This window comes from Chaetodon trifascialis, chromosome 21 (assembly GCF_039877785.1).
Source record: "Chaetodon trifascialis isolate fChaTrf1 chromosome 21, fChaTrf1.hap1, whole genome shotgun sequence".
NCBI classification, from domain to species: domain Eukaryota; kingdom Metazoa; phylum Chordata; class Actinopteri; order Chaetodontiformes; family Chaetodontidae; genus Chaetodon; species Chaetodon trifascialis.
Genome location: NC_092076.1, coordinates 14,419,552 through 14,440,268, shown reverse-complemented (window position 1 = coordinate 14,440,268; position 20,717 = coordinate 14,419,552). Strand labels below are relative to the sequence as shown.

Here is a 20,717-nt window from a genome sequence, read left to right as displayed (position 1 = left end):
ACCACAGGAGAGCTCCAGGCTCACACACACACACGCACGCACGCACGCACGCACGCACGCACGCACGCACGCACGCACGCACCCACCCACACAGGCGTAATTGAATTAATTAATGAATTCACTCCCTATAAGAAGAATAATTTCATAATCAGAATCCATTGTTGTCGGCTTATAAGAGTCTGATATAAGGGTATCTGGAAGGAGAAACTCTCACAAGGACAATAAGTCTTCAAGAAAGCAGTGACTCAACTCACACACATACACATCGCACTGGCCAGTTGTGCACAACTGATTGACAGGACAGCTCATACAGACTCATGCGGTGCCTCTCAATCATGCATCAAGGTGACTGGCGGGGGATGGTATTAATTTCATTATCCAGCCATTATTCCAGCAAGTATTTAACCATGTTGGCCCGTTTTGGTCTGATGACCCTTCTCTTTCGTAATTGATTGCTCCTCTAAGGGAACACTGGTTAAAGATTTAAAGTGCAATCCGTACGAGTTTTTAATATGCAGGAACAGAGGGTATGACTGTATGTGCAGAACATGCTAACCGTAAGTATCTTTCCTCATCCACACTCTTGTTCGCACATGTTCTGCCGGCAATTATAAATTCAGACTACATATAGGGCACATACTGGATGAACTATATACATACATGTCCTGTGCGTGGTTATTAATAATTGCTGATAGACATGCTAGTGCTCACTATGAAGCTGCAGACGCTACATGACTTTCTCATGTTGGTGTGTACATACATCTAGGCTTATATGTGTATGTATGATATATGGTGCTTCTGATTACAGCAAGAGAAGGGGTGTGATCTCAGGCTGCCTGTGATTTATCTTCATATTTTACTTCCCACATTCATGCACCCTCTCTGTCCATTCCTGTCCCATACATAACAATGGGCTCAGGCAAAATGTCAAACTCTGTCTCCTGAATTTATCCGGAAATGTTTGGGGAATTTTAATTTGACTATAAAGTTCTCTTCATTTTGACATGTTTCAAAAGCCATTCATGTCATAGGAAATCAATTAATCCTAAAAAAAAGCTGTCAGGCTATTACAAAAATGCTGTGAAATCCAGCGCAGCCTTGTCATTGTTAGTCGCTCTTGATAAGTGAGCGAAATATACAAAATCTGAAACTCGAATCCAGTGAGTTGAAAAAAACGGCACTCGCGCAAAAGAAGGAATCAAACCGGTTATTGTTGAATAATACAGCCTTTGTCTCTCAGTGCTTTCTGCTCTCCTCTGATCCCCCAGTTTCTCTTTCATGCTCCTTCTGCTCTCTGCTTCATCTCTTACTAGGAGAGTCTCGGTGACTGATGCTGTAACGTCTGTACTCTGAATCTACTGGAATATGTCCTTGAGGCATGAGTGTAAAAGAGACTGACTGTGATCATCGCTGTGCTCTGTGATAGAGCTGCTACTATATATCCATACCAGATATTTGTCAGAAGTGTTGTTTTTTCTATTGTTAGCCAGGCTAACAGCATGGTCCACACTCCAGCCCCACCACAAGGTTTCCTTTTTTTGGTGTAATTTCATGGCAACTGTTGGATTGATTGCCATTTGGCACAGACATTCGTGGTCTCCAAAAGAAGACTTTTCATTTAAAGCCACCATCAGGCCAGAGTTTTTATGTACCTAGAGGACAGTCTGTTGAATAGAAGGTCTGTTCATAGTTTTTAGAGGGTGTGTATTAATGATTTTTGTTGATAGCCAGACAAATATTCATAGACAATAGTCAAAAACTTTAGTGATCCATTACCATTTTGTCTTGCACCATCATCAGGTGCTTCATTTTTTGACACCTGCAAAACATTTAAAAAAAAGTAATGACTTTCACAGTGTCCTCAGCTGTACTTTGTGTGTGGCGTCAGTGTTAAATATTAGCATGCTAACACATTAAGCTAAGGTGGTGAACATTGTAAACATTACACCTGCACCAGCACATTTGTATGCTCGCATTGCCATTGTGCGCATGTTAGCATGCTGACATTAGCATTTAGCTTAAAGCAGCACTATGCATGTGTATAAATACAGCCTCACAGAGCGGCTAGGTGCAGAGACTTTTTTTTGTTTTCTATTTTTAAGGATTTGAGCAATGATCTTATGAATTATCTGTAAATGTATATTTTTATAAAATTGATTCAGACTCCAGTTATATTTTAATGTCTACTGTCTACTCTAATGCATAATCAGATGCATCATAAATAACAAGAGGGTTATATATATTTTTTATACGATGCACTCATGCCACAGAAGCAGATACATGATTACTAGTACCAGAAGTTATATATATAGGACTTTACAGATTTTTCATTTCACTTGTCATGTTCAGTGTCATGAAACACAGATTTTCTTGGGTTTTCTTCACATGTTGGCCACAAAATGAGCAAACTATAGAAACTTGTATGAAGTAGGAGGTTCCTGCAGGGCAAGCTAGCGCCTGCTAAAAATACCCCAATGGGGAGACTGCTGGCTTTTTCGAGGAGAAAACAAGAAAAACGAGGAAGGAATCGCAGAGAACTGTTATTTACTGCATAGTACAGAAAAAAAGAGCGCCAGGGAAAGTGTGTTGTTTGTCTTCCTGTCTGTGCGGCCTGTGTTCCCTGTCATCCGTGGTAAATTATGTCTCTTCTGGACATTGGCTAGATTGGCTATGGTAATTTTTTCCCCCTCTTTGAGTTGCGTTATTCACGCATCACCCCCCCCCCCCCATGTTGGTCCATCCTTACCGCTTCACCCTGTGATCCGAAGCCTCCAGATGTGCTCTTGTACTCTGGTGATCATTACTGTCATTACAGCAAAGGGCAGCATCATTAACCTCACACACACACACACACACATATACACACACACATCCATGCACAAACAGTTGAGGATCGGCACAGATAAAGCTTTCATGTCATTTTTCCACCAAGATTTTCATTAAAGTAAGCAGTTGACAAGGATACGTCTTTATCTGTGTTTGTGCAGCCTGCTCTCATGTAATTTTGCATGGAAGATAAATGTGCAGTGGCTATGCTAACAGTTCAACGGTTACATGTTTTATGGTGTAAAAAGAATTTCGCTTCATGATCCCTTAATGGAACAATGGGAAGCTCTTTATGATACTCTGAAAGTGTTTCTTCACACCAGTAACACATGGGTGTTATTCAGAAAAGCTCAGACTCAAGGATATTCTTCTTAGTTCACGGCCTCAAAGTTGCTACTTATTTTAGCGAAGAGAAACGGCAGTCTGGCAAGAACAAAGAGGTAAAATTGGATGGCTTTCCTCTCTCTTTGTCTAGAAATTCTAATTCTACAGAAAGCAGCTTTGAAATGAAATCACTGGATGTTATACAAATGTGTCTTTGGAAGCAAATCAATCCTCTTAAGTGAGTAAAAGCTGACCTGTAAATCTTCATCAGTATAATCCGAACATTTCTGACAATTGTACCCAATGTTGGTACTCCGCTGCTCTGTATGTGGGAATAGCAAAACATCCAGATGTTCTGGAAAGACGGGTAGTCAGCTGGGTCTCATGTATAGCTGCTATTGACAGGTAGCGCCCTTGATCGATATGTGCCTGCTTCAGGCTAGTATGGATGACCCTGCACCTGCACAAAACCAACAAATCTAATGTTAAAAAAGTAAGTACACACTGCTGTGTGCAAGTGAGTTCTCTGGTCGGACTGCGTCTTTTGTGGTGTCAGTTGGCTTATAGCGGTGGAGGATTTGGCTCAGCATTAGTGAGGTTGTTACTGCTGCTGCTGGGTTTCTGCAGCCCCCCACCACTCCAGGGACACATGATGGAAATAGAGAATGTAGCCTCCCTGCAGACAAAGAAATACATTTAATTGATTTTTCCTCACTGAGGTATTTTTCATCCCTATTCCTACTCCTTCTTCTCATATGTGAGATTGAGTAATTGTGTGTGCGTGACTTTACTTTGTATGTGTTTCTGTGTGCGTGCTAGATGCGTTTCGCATATGAATCACCATGCATTGGAGAATTTTTTCCGTGCATCATATATTCTACAGAAAGCATCTATATGTTATCTCAGCAGCACAGCCGCACGTGGAAAAGGTGCGACACCAATTAGTCTTCCTGTGGCTCATCAGAGTGAGCAGTTCAACCCTGGGAACTGTTGAGTGCAATCCAACTCATATTAACGATACTCTGCCTCTGTGTGATGACCCTCTCTGAAGGCCAAGTAGAGTATCGTGCAATCCCCTTCTTAATTGCACAAGCAATTACTGTGGTGTGTGATTTGACAGTGATTTGGTTGATATTAAATCTTGCCTTTAATTGTGCCTGTGCTGCCTGCGTTCAAAATCTGTTGAGCAGCACCTGATTAGAAAAGGACACGTTTCAAATGCACAAATAAGTCTGATTTATTGGTCGCTACTGACAACCAGTAAACAAAGCAACAAGATATTTACGACTTGGCACAAGGCTTTTCAGACAGTACAGTACAGTACTCTCAGTTTATTGGTAGCAATCATGCAAAGCCCTAAAAACCCTGGAGGAACTCCTTTTTACTCTTATTATGGTTACTTCTGTGCTGCCTCATCACTGTCATACCCATAATCATAGTAAATATGCTCTCTCTGGCTTTGCAGCCCCTACCTATTGCTGTTTTTCAGCGTATGCGTGAATGCAGCCTCAGTCAGCATTTAATTACTACAAGCGGAGGACGAAAGACATGCGAGAATAGTAGGTTGCTTGTTCATTGTGAATGTTGAATTTCAAGAGAACAGGTTTTTACGCACATCCAGGATCTCTTCGGAGAAGATTGAATTCCCATTTCTGGGAACCGATGTCTCCTCTCAGAGAGGAGAGAGGAGTAGCAGAAATCACAGCAGTGCTCTCAGCCTCGCCTCTCCTCATAGATGGTTGTACTGTAATTAGATTTCTTTGCCCTCCTCCTCCTCCTCTGAGGTTTATATCCTACATCCAGGATACCTTCAGCACGCATACAAACAAGGACAAACGGATAGACAGACAGACACATGCACACCTCCATGCTGCCTCCAAATCCTCTTTATGTGTGGGGAAAAAAACAAAAACAAGAGTACAGCTAAGAAATTCATTGGAATACCCAACATTGCTAGCGGCTGCGGAGTTGTACATACAGTAGCTAATTAGAGGCGAAGATAAGCCGTGTGCTGCTCTGCATAGTCCTTCTGTATTTCCTACTCCGTCTCTCACTCTTTCTCTCTCTCTTGCCGCTGGTCGTCTTTATCAGCAAGGGTCCTTCTCTGTTCAAAAGCAAAGACACATTTATCACCCACTGGGGATTCGATAAGAGGCCATGGTTAAGCCTTTAACCCCATTGTTTTAATGATGAGGCAGAATAATTATTTTGCTCTTTCTGTATCTCGCTCTCTTATTATGCCTTTTTCTTTGTCGCACTCTCTCTTTTTCTAACGCAAGCAAAGGTGGCCTTTGGTGGTGACGACTTGCCGGGCATTCAGAAGGTAAATGGGCTGCGTTTGTTAAGGCGTGTTGTTTCAGGGTGCTGATATGATCCAGGAAGTATCTGATTCATAATTTTAAAGGCTTGTCAGATGGTGAAATAATGCACGATGGTTTATAATACTGTGAGTAGGGCTGGGCGATATGGCTGAAAACTGTATCACGATATAAGTGTTTTATATCAGTCGATATCGATAATTATTGATATGTTTTATGACCTATTTAAAATAAGGACCAGGAGAAAAATACATTAAATTTAAACATTTTTATTTTAAATTTAACCTTCCTCTGATTATAATCCCCTCAGCTATCAAGGCAGAAATGAAAGGAAATGCCAACACAACCATGGAAAACACTCAAATAATAAATGTAAAAAAAGTGTAAAAATGTAAACAGAGAGAAACCTGAGAACTTTTTTCTGCAGGTTTAGTGCAGAAAGTTCACAAGCTGATTCACCTTCTGCTGAATAAAATGTTTTCAGATATGTGCAGTGTTTTGTAAACATAGCAGAAACTGAGGTAGACTTGACATCTGTAACATACAAACAAACAAACATGATAGACAGCACAGTAACTGAACTATAAAACCAGCCTAGACATATGAACAACTTCAGTCACTCTTCTTACTCTAAACATACATGAACTATTCAATTATAGTTTTATTGCAAGTGTGTTTAAAAAAAAAAAAAAAAAAAAAAAAGCACATGTAAGAGATGTTTGTAACCTGGCTTCCCCACAGTTCTCAGCGGAAGCATGTCTTTAGTTATATGATATGATGCTGCCTCCGTTATGTCTTTGTGCCTTTTAGATGATTTGTCATCAGGCACTGAAGCAGAATACCTCTGGTGGTACCTCATGGTGGTCTGCTGCTTGTGCGGTGGTGCTGCGGTTGTAGATGTTGTTGGACGTTGGCGAATACGGCTGCGCTCCAAAGCGTGAGCACGGCTAAGGTGGTTAAACAAGTTTGTGGTGTTACCGGTCTTGGTGGGGACGACAGTCTTGCGTGTTTTACAGACCACATTGGTCTGACTACGGTCCAACTTATAAAATCCAAAAAACTGCCATTCTGACGAGCTGACTTTCCCTGTTTCATCGACAATTTCGTCACTCGCTACAGCACTCACTTTCTATTTCTCATCTCACTCCTCGCAAAGAATCAAACACGAGACAATGTGATGGCGCAACCGAACTGATACTGTTACATGATTGGCGTGTTAGCGTGTCTCTCCCACTGCTCAGTGATTACTCCCTACGTTGCACAGTTGCCTGAGAGTGAGTGCTTTTGTTCATGCAACCAACCTCGCTTCACAACTTCTGGTTTCTTCCGACAAAAAAAAAAATTATCGAATGTTTTATCGAACGCATTTTTTTTTTTGATATTGATTACGTGCCTATCGCGAGACATATCGTTATCGTTTTATTGCCCAGCCCTTACTATGAGGATAGATCTTCTAACTGTAGACGATCGGCATGTAAAAAGAACTTTTTAACTTTTCATGTTCAATGTCTTTGAGGGCATAATGAAAACCCTTTTTTCATTACTATAAGGGTCACTGTAACTGATAATAATAAGAATAATTGTGTAATACTGTATTTTGCGATAATGTGAAATCTCCACAGTAACTACAGATGTCAAATAAATGTAGTGGAGTAAAAAGTACAATATGTCCCTCTGACATGTAGTGGATTCCAATTAAAAAGGATAAGAAAATGGAAACACTCGAATATAGTACAAGTATCTCTGAATTGTACCAAAGTACACTGCTTGAATAAATGTACTTTGTTACATTCCTTCACTATCAAACTGTGTTGGTATTGGAGTATTTCAGTCTCCTTAAATGTGCTCATTAAGCGTTCGTACTAATTCAGACTCCTTCAAAAGTCTCCTCCATCATTGGCAGCTACATCCCACCTCCACTCACCTCACTCCCTGCTGCGGTTTAAGCAGCACCTCGAGGTGTTTCACTCTCATATCTACTCTGATTATGCTTTGGCCTGTGAGCGCTGCCAAAACCTGATTTACTTACTCTCAGTACTGTGCCTGAACGCCTCCTGTGTAGACACTGATGGAGGACTGATGCTGCTAAAGATAAAAAGAAACTTAACTCCGGGCTTTTTGAGGGTACTCCCCAGGTTTGGGCCCTGGATTTCCACTGTCCCCCCTTAGTATTACGCCCCTGAACATCTGCGACATCTTAAGTTTCGAGGTCTGTCGTACTTGGAGAAACATAAGGATCATAGCGTGGCGAATTCAGGATGATTATGTACCACGTTGGGTACCAAATGGCTAAAAGGCATACATACTCTCTGAGGGATAGATGACATGCTGACTACTTTCATTTCAAAGCTCCCTTTGTGTGTGTGTGTGTGTGTGTGTGTGTGTGTGTGTGTGTGTGTGTGTGTGTGTGTGTGTGTGTGTGTGTGTGTGTGTGTGTGTAACTGGAGGACACAGGATGGGGATGCTGCATGGTGACTGATGGCTGGGAGTGATTTATGGGGAGCCAGGGCTGCAAGACGCCTCACCACGCTACATCATTTTGTATCCCTCTGTCATGCAAATTATCAGCAGCCACCATTTCATGATGAATTATTTCCCAGACCTGCACTTTAATGACAACCGCCCTTCAATAGAAGCGCACACGTTGCATGTTCACTCCTACACAGCCCATTCTCACAGATGTGCAGATGACAGCTTTGTTCAAAACCACATTAAAAGTTTGTATCAAAGAGAGAGATGGAAAAAAAGGAGGAAAGGTCTGAGGGAAAATGGCTTCTCCTGGAGGTAATCGCTGACGGTTGGGGGGGGGTTTAGTGGCAAGATAGGAACTTTGCCCGCAATTAGCAAATCCAATCAGTGACCAAGAGATGAAAGGGAGATGAAGGGAAAGAAAGGGAGGGCAGATTGAAGGAAGGAGCACAAACATCAAACATGATCAAATGTGGACAGATGATTCTGTATTTCCTTTATTCCTTTATTTTGCGGTCAACAGCAGCAGCCACGATTAGCATTTAAATGGTGAAGGTGTTACAGAATATTCAAACTCATCCCCCAATTAAGGCGAACATGGCTGAAATGATTACAGCATATAAAAATCATAGTGCAAACAAAACACAGTTGCATATTGGAAAAGACTCCCCTCTCCCCTCTGTGCATTTTTCTGCAACCCTGACTGGAATTCAATTTGACTCTGGGTAATTTTCCTCCGTTTGCATTCAATATGTTTTCATCACTCTGACTGCTTACTCTGGGTATTTTCTGAGTGCTCTAACTCCCTTCCTCCCTCCCCACCTCTTGTCTGTCAAAGCAAAGGCCAGTCCCCAGATGGGAGTCTTTATCACAAAGAAAAGCACAAAAGAACCAGCCCTGTTCCAAGGCTGACAGGTAAATGGGATTTCCGCAGAGACTGAGACAAGACCTGGAATTATCAGCACAGAAAGTACATGTTTTCTTGAGGGCATCCACTCAGCTAGAAAAGGGAAATGCAGAAATGCAGCAAAGCATGGCGAAGAGACATAAATGTGTTGAAATTGGACTTAACAATCATCCACTGTATGTGATACCGCCATTTAACACTCTCTGAACACATACTGTGCTTCCTGCGGGCGAGTAGCTCAGTGGGTAAAGCAAGACACTTAAGACTTAGCACGCTTATATGGTCAGTTCTCTTTATGGCTGAATGGGTGTAGTATGGTACTGTCAGTGGAAGGAGAAAGCTCTGATTCTTTATGTAGCTCAACGACTACGACCGTGGCACCAGCATCACTGCAGTTAATTCCCACCAGGCCACCCATGCAGAGACACTTAAGATAACAATGCACAGAAAGTGCGATGTGCTACTTTGATTGCACTGAAGCGAAGGGAAAGGAGTCGTGTATCGTATTTTTTCATTGTCAAATCAAGCTCATTTTCCCAGAAGGGTGCCGGCTGTCATTATCCTGGAGGCAGTGACAGCTTCCAGCAGTGCATGCAAGTCCACCAGCTCTTAAGTTTTCATTTCAGCAGAGAACTGGCTTTCCTGGTTGAAGGTGGGCACATTGTGAAATCAGTTGTGAACAGGATGTACAAGTAGGCGATAATAAGTATCAAAGTGGAATTTTCCGTGTCATGTCCACAGCCTATAGTAGCCAACAACAGTGGGGAAAAAAGCCGAAAAGAAGTGCCTGCCCCTCTTCTCTCATGTAAAGATCAAGCCACTTGCAACCAGTTTTGTAGATGACTGGTGCTTTGTATAATAAGGGTATGCTGCTTCAGAGCGAAACTTTACAGTCAAAAACAAGAAATTCAGTGCAAATGGGGATGTTACACAGGGTTTGAAATGATAAATATAGTAAATGGCCTCAATATGAAGATAGATGGCAGAAATAGTTTACACTGGGCATGTGCTAAATCGGCATTTTAGGCTAATGTTACAGAAATTAGAAGGTTAAAAAGCAAGGTTTCCAAACTACATCATGCAGACAACTTGAGTGAAGCTTCTGTTTTTAGGTTTGTGCTTTTTTAAAGGCCCTAATAAATACTGTCTCAACAACCAGTTTGTAATGAAATTTAGAACACATTTTTCTGTTCCCCAACATTGACGATCCTCTGACTTTTCATCAAGTGCCAGCATAAGGGCAAAGTTTAAATATGTCCAATACTTTATGACCAAATACCTATAAAACTGCACTTCGTGTCCAGTGCTAATTAGCAAGTGTTAGCATGCTAAACTAAGATGATGAGCATCATTCGCCAGAAGTCAGCATGTTAACGTTGTCATTGTGAGCATGCAGACATTAGCATTAGCTCAAAGCACTGCTGTGCCTGTGTCCTCCCTCACAGAGCTGCAAGCATGGCTGTACACTCTCAAGTTTTGTCTCTGCTGCTGTTACAAATGCAAGTCACACACGCCTTCTCCCAGTTTTTTTTCTGCTTACTCATGTCCTCTGTCCTGCTCCTGTCACTCAGTGCTCGGCGTCTTACCGGTAGTGTCTGACCTGCGTCAGGAAGAGGGTTGCCAGCGTGGGTTAACCCTCATCACTGTGTTGGTCTAGCAGGGGTCATTGCCAATCAGTAGCTGTGTGCTACGACAAATCTTTGAGGTTCAAAATAGTTTTTTTTGCTTCATTTTGTGTATATTTCAGTCCCATGCAGGCCGTCTCAGCCTTTACCTTTACTTTTAAGGAGTGCTTTCCCACATTCATTTTCTGGCAGGCACTTTCAGAGGTCAGCCTCATCTTCTGACTGCATTGCAAAGGAGACAGCTTTTTCTCTTTCAGTTGTTTATCTTTATTCATACAGACAATCTTTGTGAGATTGAAAATGCTTTTCTTTCTCCAATAGGCCTTTTTTTTTTTTTTTTTTATTTAGCAGAGAGTGGCCCAGGTGGAGCAGTTGACTTCTAAAGCCTGCATAATGACACCTCTCTGAAAGGGACGTGCTCAAATGAATTCAGGCCAGGGCGTTATCTCTGGGCAGTTACTAAATTGTATCTATGAAATCGGCTATTGGAGTGAGCCGATTCATTTCCATAGCACACAAATTGTTCATTGGTTCAATCCACTTCAATTCTCTATATACTTAAGACCTTAAAAGAAAGCCTGTAGTGTGTCGTGACGATCATCCCATTCTGCCTGATAGACATTAGACAGGTTAGCCAAGCGCAACTCTCCCAGGACCCCTGTGCCTTGGAGGAGAAAACTAAGAGGTGAATCTCTCAGAACAGAATAGACTTTATTACTCTGGTATTTGAACAGTGGTGCTAAAAAATAATTCTGCTTAGCTGAGAAATATTCAGAGCCATTTAAAAACACCAGTGAAGTGCATATAGATAAGCAGATATCACCGCTTACGCTTACTGTCATACTTTACCTGTTGTTGTAGTAAATGCTAGTTACACTTAATATTGAAGAGCACTTATATGGATTGTTGTTCATTTATGTTGTGTAGGGGTACGATTTATTAACTTTTTGCAGCTATTTTATTTAAGTAGCATTTCAACACTTTGGGAAATGCTCTTATTCGCCCTTTTGATTACAATTAGGTGAGGGAATTGATACCACTTGCATGTCTGTCTGCTAAATGTGAAGCTACAGCCAGCAGCTGGCTAGCTTAGTTTAGCATAAAGACTGGAACCAGAGGGAAAAGGCTTGCCTCTGCAAACAAAATCCACCTACCAGCACCTCTAAAGGTCACAAATGAACACATTATATCTTGTTTACCATTTATTGTTTCCCAAAAAATTGTAGTTTTTACACTTGCATGCTAGGCAAAGTTAACTGGCTAGCTGTGTAGCGAACACATATGAGAGTTGGATCAATCTTTCATCTCAGTGGTGCCCTCTGTGTCTCCTTTATGTCATTTTCAAAGCTCTGCCCAACAAACACACAGCACAAGTCCGTTACATGGATGTATCACATACATATGGGGGAAGCTCACTGCTGCTGCGTGGGGTGTCATGCAGTGTGTGTGTGCCCGTGTGGGATGTGGATCATCAGAGACGTGGCTACAGAACCCAGACACACTGACACATGTATACATATGCACACTTGCACACTCCCACACTTATATTTGTCAGCGTGATTAATCATGGCATCGTTGGGAGTTTTAGAGGAGGTTCAGAAAAACCCATTTCAGCTTCAAAGGCACTTTTCCTTCTTGCCGTTTATTCGTCATTATTATTGCAGGATTAATTTCTGTCTATCGCTTCTTTACTATTGCTGCCGTGGCGTCTTCCTCCCACCACCTCATCTCTCAGAGGTGACGAAGAAGTCGCAGCCCTCATGCGGATAGTGTAACAAATCCAGCATTTCCACAGTCGGTGTCGCTAACTGAGTCATCAGGTGATCGCGTCAAACACTTTCCCTGCTTCACACTTCTGCAGCTTCTTCGCTTTGTTTTCATTCGCAGGGTCTGAATAATTGTAGACGTGCTGTGTGATTCCTCATAGGACAGATAAAAACACTTACAGGAGCGCACCACAGAGCACACACGCGCCTATACGTACACAGGCATACAGATTAATGAGTACATGCTTTGGCCGAGAGGCGTGGAGGGCGTTTGTGGTCTTTTGACCTTCCTCTAAAAACAACATCGAGGACGCACATGGACAGAAACACACATGAACGCACCTTTTGCGACTAGACAGTGTTGACCCATGGCCATTTTGTCAGTCGTGGCAAGGTTATGTGAAAGGCTATTATTCCTGGCCACACACACACATATACACAAACATTCATTAAATGCGTGGTCCATAATGATATAGCTGCAGGCCCACCCATAAGTCACAGGAGGGTGGGCTTCATGCAGTGTTGCCCCAGGTTTTGACTGTAAATGAATTTAGCCCGGGCACATGCACACACAGGCTCAAATCATCAATTTCCATCTATGGCGGATTAATTATTAAATGGTCCGGCATGTGCAACCGCTGTCCTCACAGAGCTCTGAATATTAATATAAATTTAGGTCACATTTGTATGCTGGTGCAGTTCGATTATGTGGAGTGTCGGACTTGATGATTCAGGGCAATTTCACGGCGCTGACATCGAAGTAGTATCAGCGGCGGAGACATAAGAGTTTTTTCCTACGGATCCTCCTTGTCTTTGTTGTGCAGATTTCTGGGACAGACCAATGTCTTTCTCATGTGCAGGCTGCTATTTATCCTCTTTTGTTGCCAGTTTTTCTTTTTCTTTTTTTTTTTTGGCTGAGTCTCTCTGGAGATGAGGCAGCAAGCAGCAAGACTTCCCTCCATGGAAACACAATGCTGTTAGAAAATAGAGCAACTGATTTTCTTCGCCAGAAGCCTGCAATAAACTCATTTTAGAATCAGATCCTCTCACCTGCACATTTGAATATGCAAACGATAGCCGATCGCTTTTTCTTTAACCTTATGTTAAGCCTTTGTTCAAGTGAAACCTGCCACCAACTTGACAGAAAATCTAATTGGTTCCCCCCAAAAACTAAACACACGCTCCCGTGGCCGCAGCAAAACAACTCATTCTGCAGCCCTCACTCAAAGTGAGGCTCTGTTTCAGCGTGCCATTTTAAGTGTGCAGTCATTTCAGCTGTAGTGGCACAGTATCACCGCCGCAGGGCCGAGCCTCACCCTCACCATTCCATTAACAATGTCGTTTGTAATTGAAAATAAATTGAAAATCGTGCCTCCCCTAATGAAAGTTTCCCAGGTTTACAAAATATGCTACAAGTGGAAGGCTCCTGAGTATGTTTCTGTCATTCTTTCTTTCTTTTTTCATGTCTTCCTCACTGTCTTCCTTCTTTCCTTCCTCTAATCTCTCTTATGCTAGTTTCTCTTTTCCTCTCTTACCCTTCCTTATGTTTCTTTCTTTACGTCTTTCTTCCTTCATTCTTTTTTCCTGTGATCTCCCCTTTCTTATTTTTCTTTTCTCCCTTTCCTGCCCATAAGACATTGTGTTGAGAAAGTTCTGGTAGATGATAATAGATAGGAAATTATTCAATATTACACTGTAACAATGCATGAATGATGTTATGCTAATGCTCAGTGAGCGACTGTGTAACTTCGTATACAGTCATCTATCAGAAACCAAGAAATTGCACCTTTATTTGGGACAGAGGGGTCAGACATGGTGTGAATTACATGGCATGATGCCTATTCATAAAAACATCCCAAATTAGATCAGTGACGTAAGCAGAGACAAAATCAAGGCCACTAAACAAACAAATGGAAGCGTTCATGTTCCACCAGTCAATGCTTGGATTTGTGGGCTTTCTTTATTGCACTCTCACACGCCTCTCATTACCATAGGGGTAAAAGCAGTCTTCTCCGGCCATTATCACCGAAACGCCGGCGGTTGCCACGGCGGCCTGGACATGGTGGTGAGCTCGGCCATCGGCTGCCAGCTTGGCGAGGACACCCACGGCGTCCGGGTGGTGGTAGTGACTGCCGACGGTGTCGTCCATCGCTACCACAGCCTGGAGCAGCTGAGAGCGGGCAGCATGGACGAGGATCTCAGGAAGCTCCTGCAGGCCTGAAGGCCGAACCAAATCAGGGAAAACTTGGCTTGTCAGCAACAAGTTTGTTTTTTGTTTGTTTAATTCTACAATTTTGAGCCTCTGTTTTTAGATCCGACATGGTTTTTGGAGACTGGCGCGTTGGTCAACTGTGCAGACAGGGACACAGTCTCAAATGTGATCAGCATTGTTGGCCAATGGCTCAATTTCCAAAAATCCTGTGTATATTAGAGTGGAAAAAAGAATGAAAATGTACTGTATGTTTGACCAGAAATAAGAGGAAAAAGCAACAGAGATGCAACTATACGCCAACCACACATTATAGAGTGTGCGGAATCTTATTCTAAAGTTAAATGGAATTCATTTTCTCTAACTGCTTTCCTCAGAGCATCTATTGGCAGAGTGGATGTTATCATCTCTGCCCCACACAAAAATCACTGAATGTGTTGTAAAAGTAGCAGTTCTTACGTGGAGAAGCACAAATTCACCTGGCAGTCCTCCTGTATCACACGGAGGCTGACACCCACTCTGTCTGTGAAGTGTAAATGTTAAAAGTTCAAGACAACACGCTATGGTAAAGTCCCATGTTGTCAGCGTAACTTTAAGTGTATCCAGACTTTAACATTGAAGGAAGATTCCACCTTAAATACTCGTTCAGCGCAGGTACTGGAGGTGGTCTCCTGTGTTTCAGGGTGTAATTTGCTGTTTGGTGGTGTAGTTTTCTTCCTGTTTCTGCAGGTAACCTGGTAGTGAAGAGAAATTCATCATCAAAGAGGAAGAGAGAGCTGCAGGTCTTGTTTGATAAATTTACTTTAGGAATGCTCTTTAAAGGCTGTTGAAGAGCATCATGGGAGATGCAGAAAAATCAGTAAGGAGTTGAGACAAACTGTGGACGATCCTGCACTGAGTGCTGCAGGTTGATGTTATTGATGAGTTTTAAAGGGTGGAATTTTCCTTTAATGATGCTAAACTATCCAGCTGTCACCGTAGCTATTTCTACCGTTTGCTGTTGCTGCAGTCTAATGCCTCGTTGGCCATCCTATGCAAGCTATTGACATCATATTGTGTGTGTGTTTTTTAATGTTTAACACGGTATGTCGTCTAACTGATCTGAAGATGAGGAGCTGGCTGCTGACCTCTGATCAGAGCTGTGTGTTTATAGCCCCTAAAACTGCCTTTACAGGCAAAAGATGACTGTTCTGAGAAGCTTTTTGGACTGACCAGCCAGTAAACCCTTGTACATAGACTTTGAATGTGTTGACTCGAGAGATTATTCTTAATCCATATCTTATTTTTAACTCATTGATTTTCAAGTTCTAATCTTTTAGTTGGGGGTGGTAAAGAATTCAAACTGACCCACTGTGACCGAATGATTGTTTTGCAGAAGTCATGGCTCTAACCTTCATGACAAATGTGCTACCTTTCCTGTGACTGCTTCCCAATAAATGCCAGTGTTATACTTTATCGTAGCGGTAGGAATTGACACACGTGACTTCATATGAATTCCCTGTGTGTGTGCAGGGAAACTGAAGCCAGCGCAGGAGTGCCACAAGCAAGGAAGACAAATATATCGAAAGGCTACTGCAGAAAAGTGGGGTTTGATGTCTTGAAATTTCAAAGATTAGAACTCTTTTTGTCTTTGTTGAGCAGTATTGCAGATCTGATTCTTGGCCAAATCCATTACTCTTGCATTACTCCAACACAGATAAATGACAAAGGTGCTCATGTTGCAATATCCATTTGATTTCTTCTAGTTGCATGTTTATGAAAGCGTGGATCAAACTGACTGTGTTTCCCCCCACTCTGATGTTTTCCTGACATTTCCTCGGATTTGAATCAGAATTTATGATGCAACGTTTCGCATCTGAATCACAACTAATGGGTTTAATCTGTTTGGGATCCTTGCTGTGAACTCTGCACACACTGAGGCACTCCTTGCATTGAATGAAGAAAGTGTGATTGTGTTGAGCTAAAGCACTGGCATCAGGCTGATAAAGCGTAGTGATGGTCATGTGATCTCTTGATGATTAATGGGAGGAGTGCAGTAGTAGTAGTGACTACATTTCCACGCACACTAATATTCCACTCGTACTCAGAATCCGACAATATTCAGATTTAAATACGGGTCAAATTCGGCCATATTCTGATGAAGACGTGGTGGCATGATGATGTGCCTGTTCACCATCAGCTTTGGCAGGGATACATGCACAAAAGAAGAGACCAGAGTTGCATATCAACAGGTTTATAGATAAGTGTTTGTTAATTGGAGCATGCACAGCTGCACGGAAGCAGGTATATGAATATTAGTGGAATGTGAACTATCTAGTAGGAATATTGTCTTTTTCAACTGGAATATTTTGTGCGTGTAAATGCACTCAGTGTCACGGCCTCCAGGCTGCAGGCTTATTCGGGAGCTCAGAGCCCTGAAATCATCTTTAAAATGGACATTACTGCATCAAAATGACTTTCTCCATGAGCCCTAAATGACTCTACTCGATTACACTTTACATACACACACGCACAGACACACACACACACACACACACACACACACACACACACACACACAGAGTCTCACACTCAGCCTGACCGAATGGGAATTTAAGAGAGTTGTCATGGCAACCCTTTAGCAACACATCTGTGTGTCTCGGAGAGAGAGTGCAAGCGTTGGATAGAAAGTGTAGGTACTCTCCGTCTGTCTGTGTGTGTGCGCGCGTGTCTGTGGTCTGGTGGGTACTGTAGGTGATTTTCCATCAGCAGCGCGATTGCTGACCTCATTTCACACTGACGGATTCTGTCTCTTTTCCAAAAAGTCAGCATATGATGGAGGGAGGAGGGGGCGTCTGAGAGGAATGGATAATGAGTGTGATGTGTGAAAGACGACTCAGTCCATCTCCTTCATTTCCTGTTTGAGAAGGAACCTTATGTCCTTATCTATTTTTATATCCTCATGGTAGCCGAGCTCAGCCACATTGTTCTTTATCTTTGTGTGTGTGTGTGTGTGTGTGTGTGTGTGTGTGTGTGTGTGTGTGTGTGTGTGTGTGTGTGTGTGTGTGTGTGCGTGCGTGCGTGCGTGTGTGTGTGCAAATTTGTTTCAGGGCAGATTTTCTCTGTGAATGGGGAGCATCACACACTTTGACTTGTTCCTGTGTTGAATTCTAATGAATGACCGAACACCATGACTGTGACATGATTGGTTGTATTTTTATAATAAATGTTGATTTTATCTAATGAATCCAGGGTGTTATTGTCTTTATTATATTGTGTTTGCCAGTACTTTAAAAACACCTTTTTATGCACAAGACATCACTCATTTTAACTTCACTCCTCAGAAATCAGCACCTACAGACTTACATTTAACTGCACTTATAATGCTTATGTTTATCAACTGGTAGTCTAATCATGCTCTAAAAAGGACAGTTTACCCCAAAATCCAAAATAAATTTTTTCCCTTCTTCCCTGTGCTATCTATCCATCGGGAATCTTTTTGGTGTGAGTTGTTGAGTTCTGGGGCTATCGGCTGTAGGGATGTCTGCCTTCTCTCAAATAATATCATGAAACTAGGTGGCACTTGTGTTGCTCAAAGTGGCAAAAAAATGTAAAAAAATGGATGTACTGTATATATCTATGTAGATCTATATGTATGTGTTTGTGTGTGTAGATAGATAGATAGATAGATAGATAGATAGATAGATAGATAGATAGATAGATAGATAGATAGATAGATAGATAGATAGATAGATAGATAGATAGATAGATAGATAGATAGATAGATAGGTGTGTGTGTGTGTGTGTGTGTGTGTGTGTGTGTGTGTGTGTGTGTGTGTGTGTGTGTGTGTGTGTGTGCACTTGCACTAGCCTCATGTGAACATTTAAATGTCACTTAAAATCAGGGAAACAGACACCCATAAAATACCAAAATCTGAAGGTATTTAAACTGTATTTTCTCCATATGGGGGTCGTTATTTCACTTTCACAAACCAAGTAGCCAAGTCCAACTGATGAAGAACTTTAATTTCTAGGAAGTGTACTGTACATTCACCTTTAGTACTAATATTCACATTAAAGGGGCAGTGTATGGGACTTATGGAAAATGTATTTTCATCACCTTAGAATGGGCTCTTTGTAACTCCAGAGAGAGCGGGTCCTCTTCCACAGACCATATTGTACTGCCATGTTTCTACAGTAGCCCAAAGCGGACAAACCAAACACTGGCTCTGGAGAGCCTTACACTTGGAAGTGGAGGGTGAGGCAAGGGATGCTCAGCCTGTTGCAATCTGCAACCTCACCACCACATACCACTAAATCCCTCACACTTATCCTTTAAGCTGCCAGCATGATTCTTCAGAAGTCTGTGCCCGGTATGCTGGTTTAGATCTCATCAGCCCCCCGAGTTTCCAGAGGTGAGTAAGTAGCCCAGGTTTGAACGTCTCTTTGTTTTCTGCTTTCTTACAGTTTGGATGTTTGGCTGTTTGAGTCTGTTTCGAGGGCTTGAAAACGCCCGTTAACCAGACCTGGTGCACTTCTTTTGGCTTAGTCATGCCAGGCTTATCACAGTAGACGCTGCTTGTCTGAGCCACCTTCAAGAAAACCCCCCTTAGGATGGATCACAATCAGATGTTTTTTAGATGTACGGCAATCAAATTTTAACACAAGTGTCTTTCTGTCTCCCTTCTGTCTCTGTTTGTTTTAGTATTCATGTGACACAGTTTGTGTGTAGCCTCTTCAGAAACAGCAGAAACATGTCTGGCTCCAAAAAAAAAAACCCAAAAAAACGCCTCCTCGATTCTGTTTGCTAAATGGATGACTCTGACATGCATCCATCATTTCAAGTGTAGTCTCTTGAAACTTTTGCCCATCAATACAGACACGAATCCGGAGATGTATCGTCGGCTCTGCAGAACAAACAGCAAAAACAGATGATGCAAAACACACTGAACCGCTGAGGCTGCTGATGAGATGCGGCATTTAAACATAAAAACATCAGCACGTTCATCTTCAGCTAAATCCAACTCACACGCCGCATATTGTATTTGTATTTTTTCCACTTTCTCTCCGTTAAATTAGAGATTAGCTGACTCCAGCACAGCCGGAGGGGAGTGAGCAGGTGGGGATTGCTTGCTTGAGGACTCTCCAGTCAAACAAATGGCTGTTATTTGACTCAACAGCAGAGATTGAATGTGGGACCAACTGTTTACAGGACAGTAATTCATTCAAAAAACCCACTCACACACACACACACACACACATAGACATTTAGAGCTATTCTGCTCTGAAATTGAGGTTAAGTCCCTGACTTTACTGCTGCAAAAATGTGATGATTTGTAAAAATTTCCATCCCTGTCATCCCTTTGAAAGAACGTGAAGGCAAAGGGTTGATACTGCAAAAAAAAACAAAAAACAGCTTCCTGGACAGACTTGAGGTCAATAATGTGGCCTTTGCTCTCTACCCCGATCCTGTAGGAGAATTATTCTACTGTGACAGATGAAAGCTAGTTCCTGTTCATTGATCCAAAGCCCTGTCGCTGTGCTCCCCACTGCTTACTCGTGTACAATATATATAAGCAGACACACATACTAAGGCGGAAACACACTACACACACATAAAAGACACATGATTCTCTCTGCAACACCTTCATCAGCTGCCAGGGTATAAAAATCCACAATACTGATGTTTTTCCTCCATGTTTTTCTCACACAAGTGTGCACTTGAAGTGCATGTGGGGGAATCAGCTCTTAGGTCACCTGCTTTTGAATGTACATGAGAGGCCTATGTACAGCCTGATAACATGAGGGGGTTGTTAACTTTTCAGAGCCTGGTAAATCACCAGAGACACAAAAAGGAGCTTATTTCATGTCCGCCTGAGTGTTTTGGATCCTAATGGGATCCAAGAAGTTATCATTACATGGTGGCAATTTGGCTATCTGTGTTTGGCTCCATTTTGTTGATTGCTTTAAGCCACGCTATATGTGAAGCAACCAGGTTTAAAAGCAAATTCCACAGTAAAATACTCCACTTGTCATTCCAGGTTCAACAAAGCTTTCAAACTCAAAGTAATGACAGCCGAAGCAGTTAAATTACATGCTCCAAGAGTTAGGACTCCCATTCCTATTGCTGGAGAAGAGAAAGTCATTTCACAACACAAATCTTCTGCAGTACTGTATAATGCCCTAGGACTTAAATCCACTTTTGTTTGGCTGACTTATATTCCTTCGCGCTGAAGTCAAGGCAAGCCAATGCAAGGCAAGTTTATTTATGAAGTACCTTTCTGCAACGAGGTA

The 20,717-nt window shown here is 42.1% G+C and overlaps 1 protein-coding gene across 1 annotated transcript in view; it reads left to right on the top strand.

The window, feature by feature from the left end:
* The window catches only part of cpped1 (calcineurin-like phosphoesterase domain containing 1), a 33,046-nt gene extending 17,541 nt beyond the window's left edge, over positions 1 to 15,505 (top strand). The window contains exon 6 of the mRNA XM_070990080.1: positions 14,230 to 15,505. Coding sequence (XP_070846181.1) covers positions 14,230 to 14,456 — 227 coding nt within the window. The 3' untranslated portion in view covers positions 14,457 to 15,505. The remainder of the gene's footprint in view (positions 1 to 14,229) is intronic.
* The last annotated feature ends 5,212 nt before the right edge of the window (positions 15,506 to 20,717 follow it).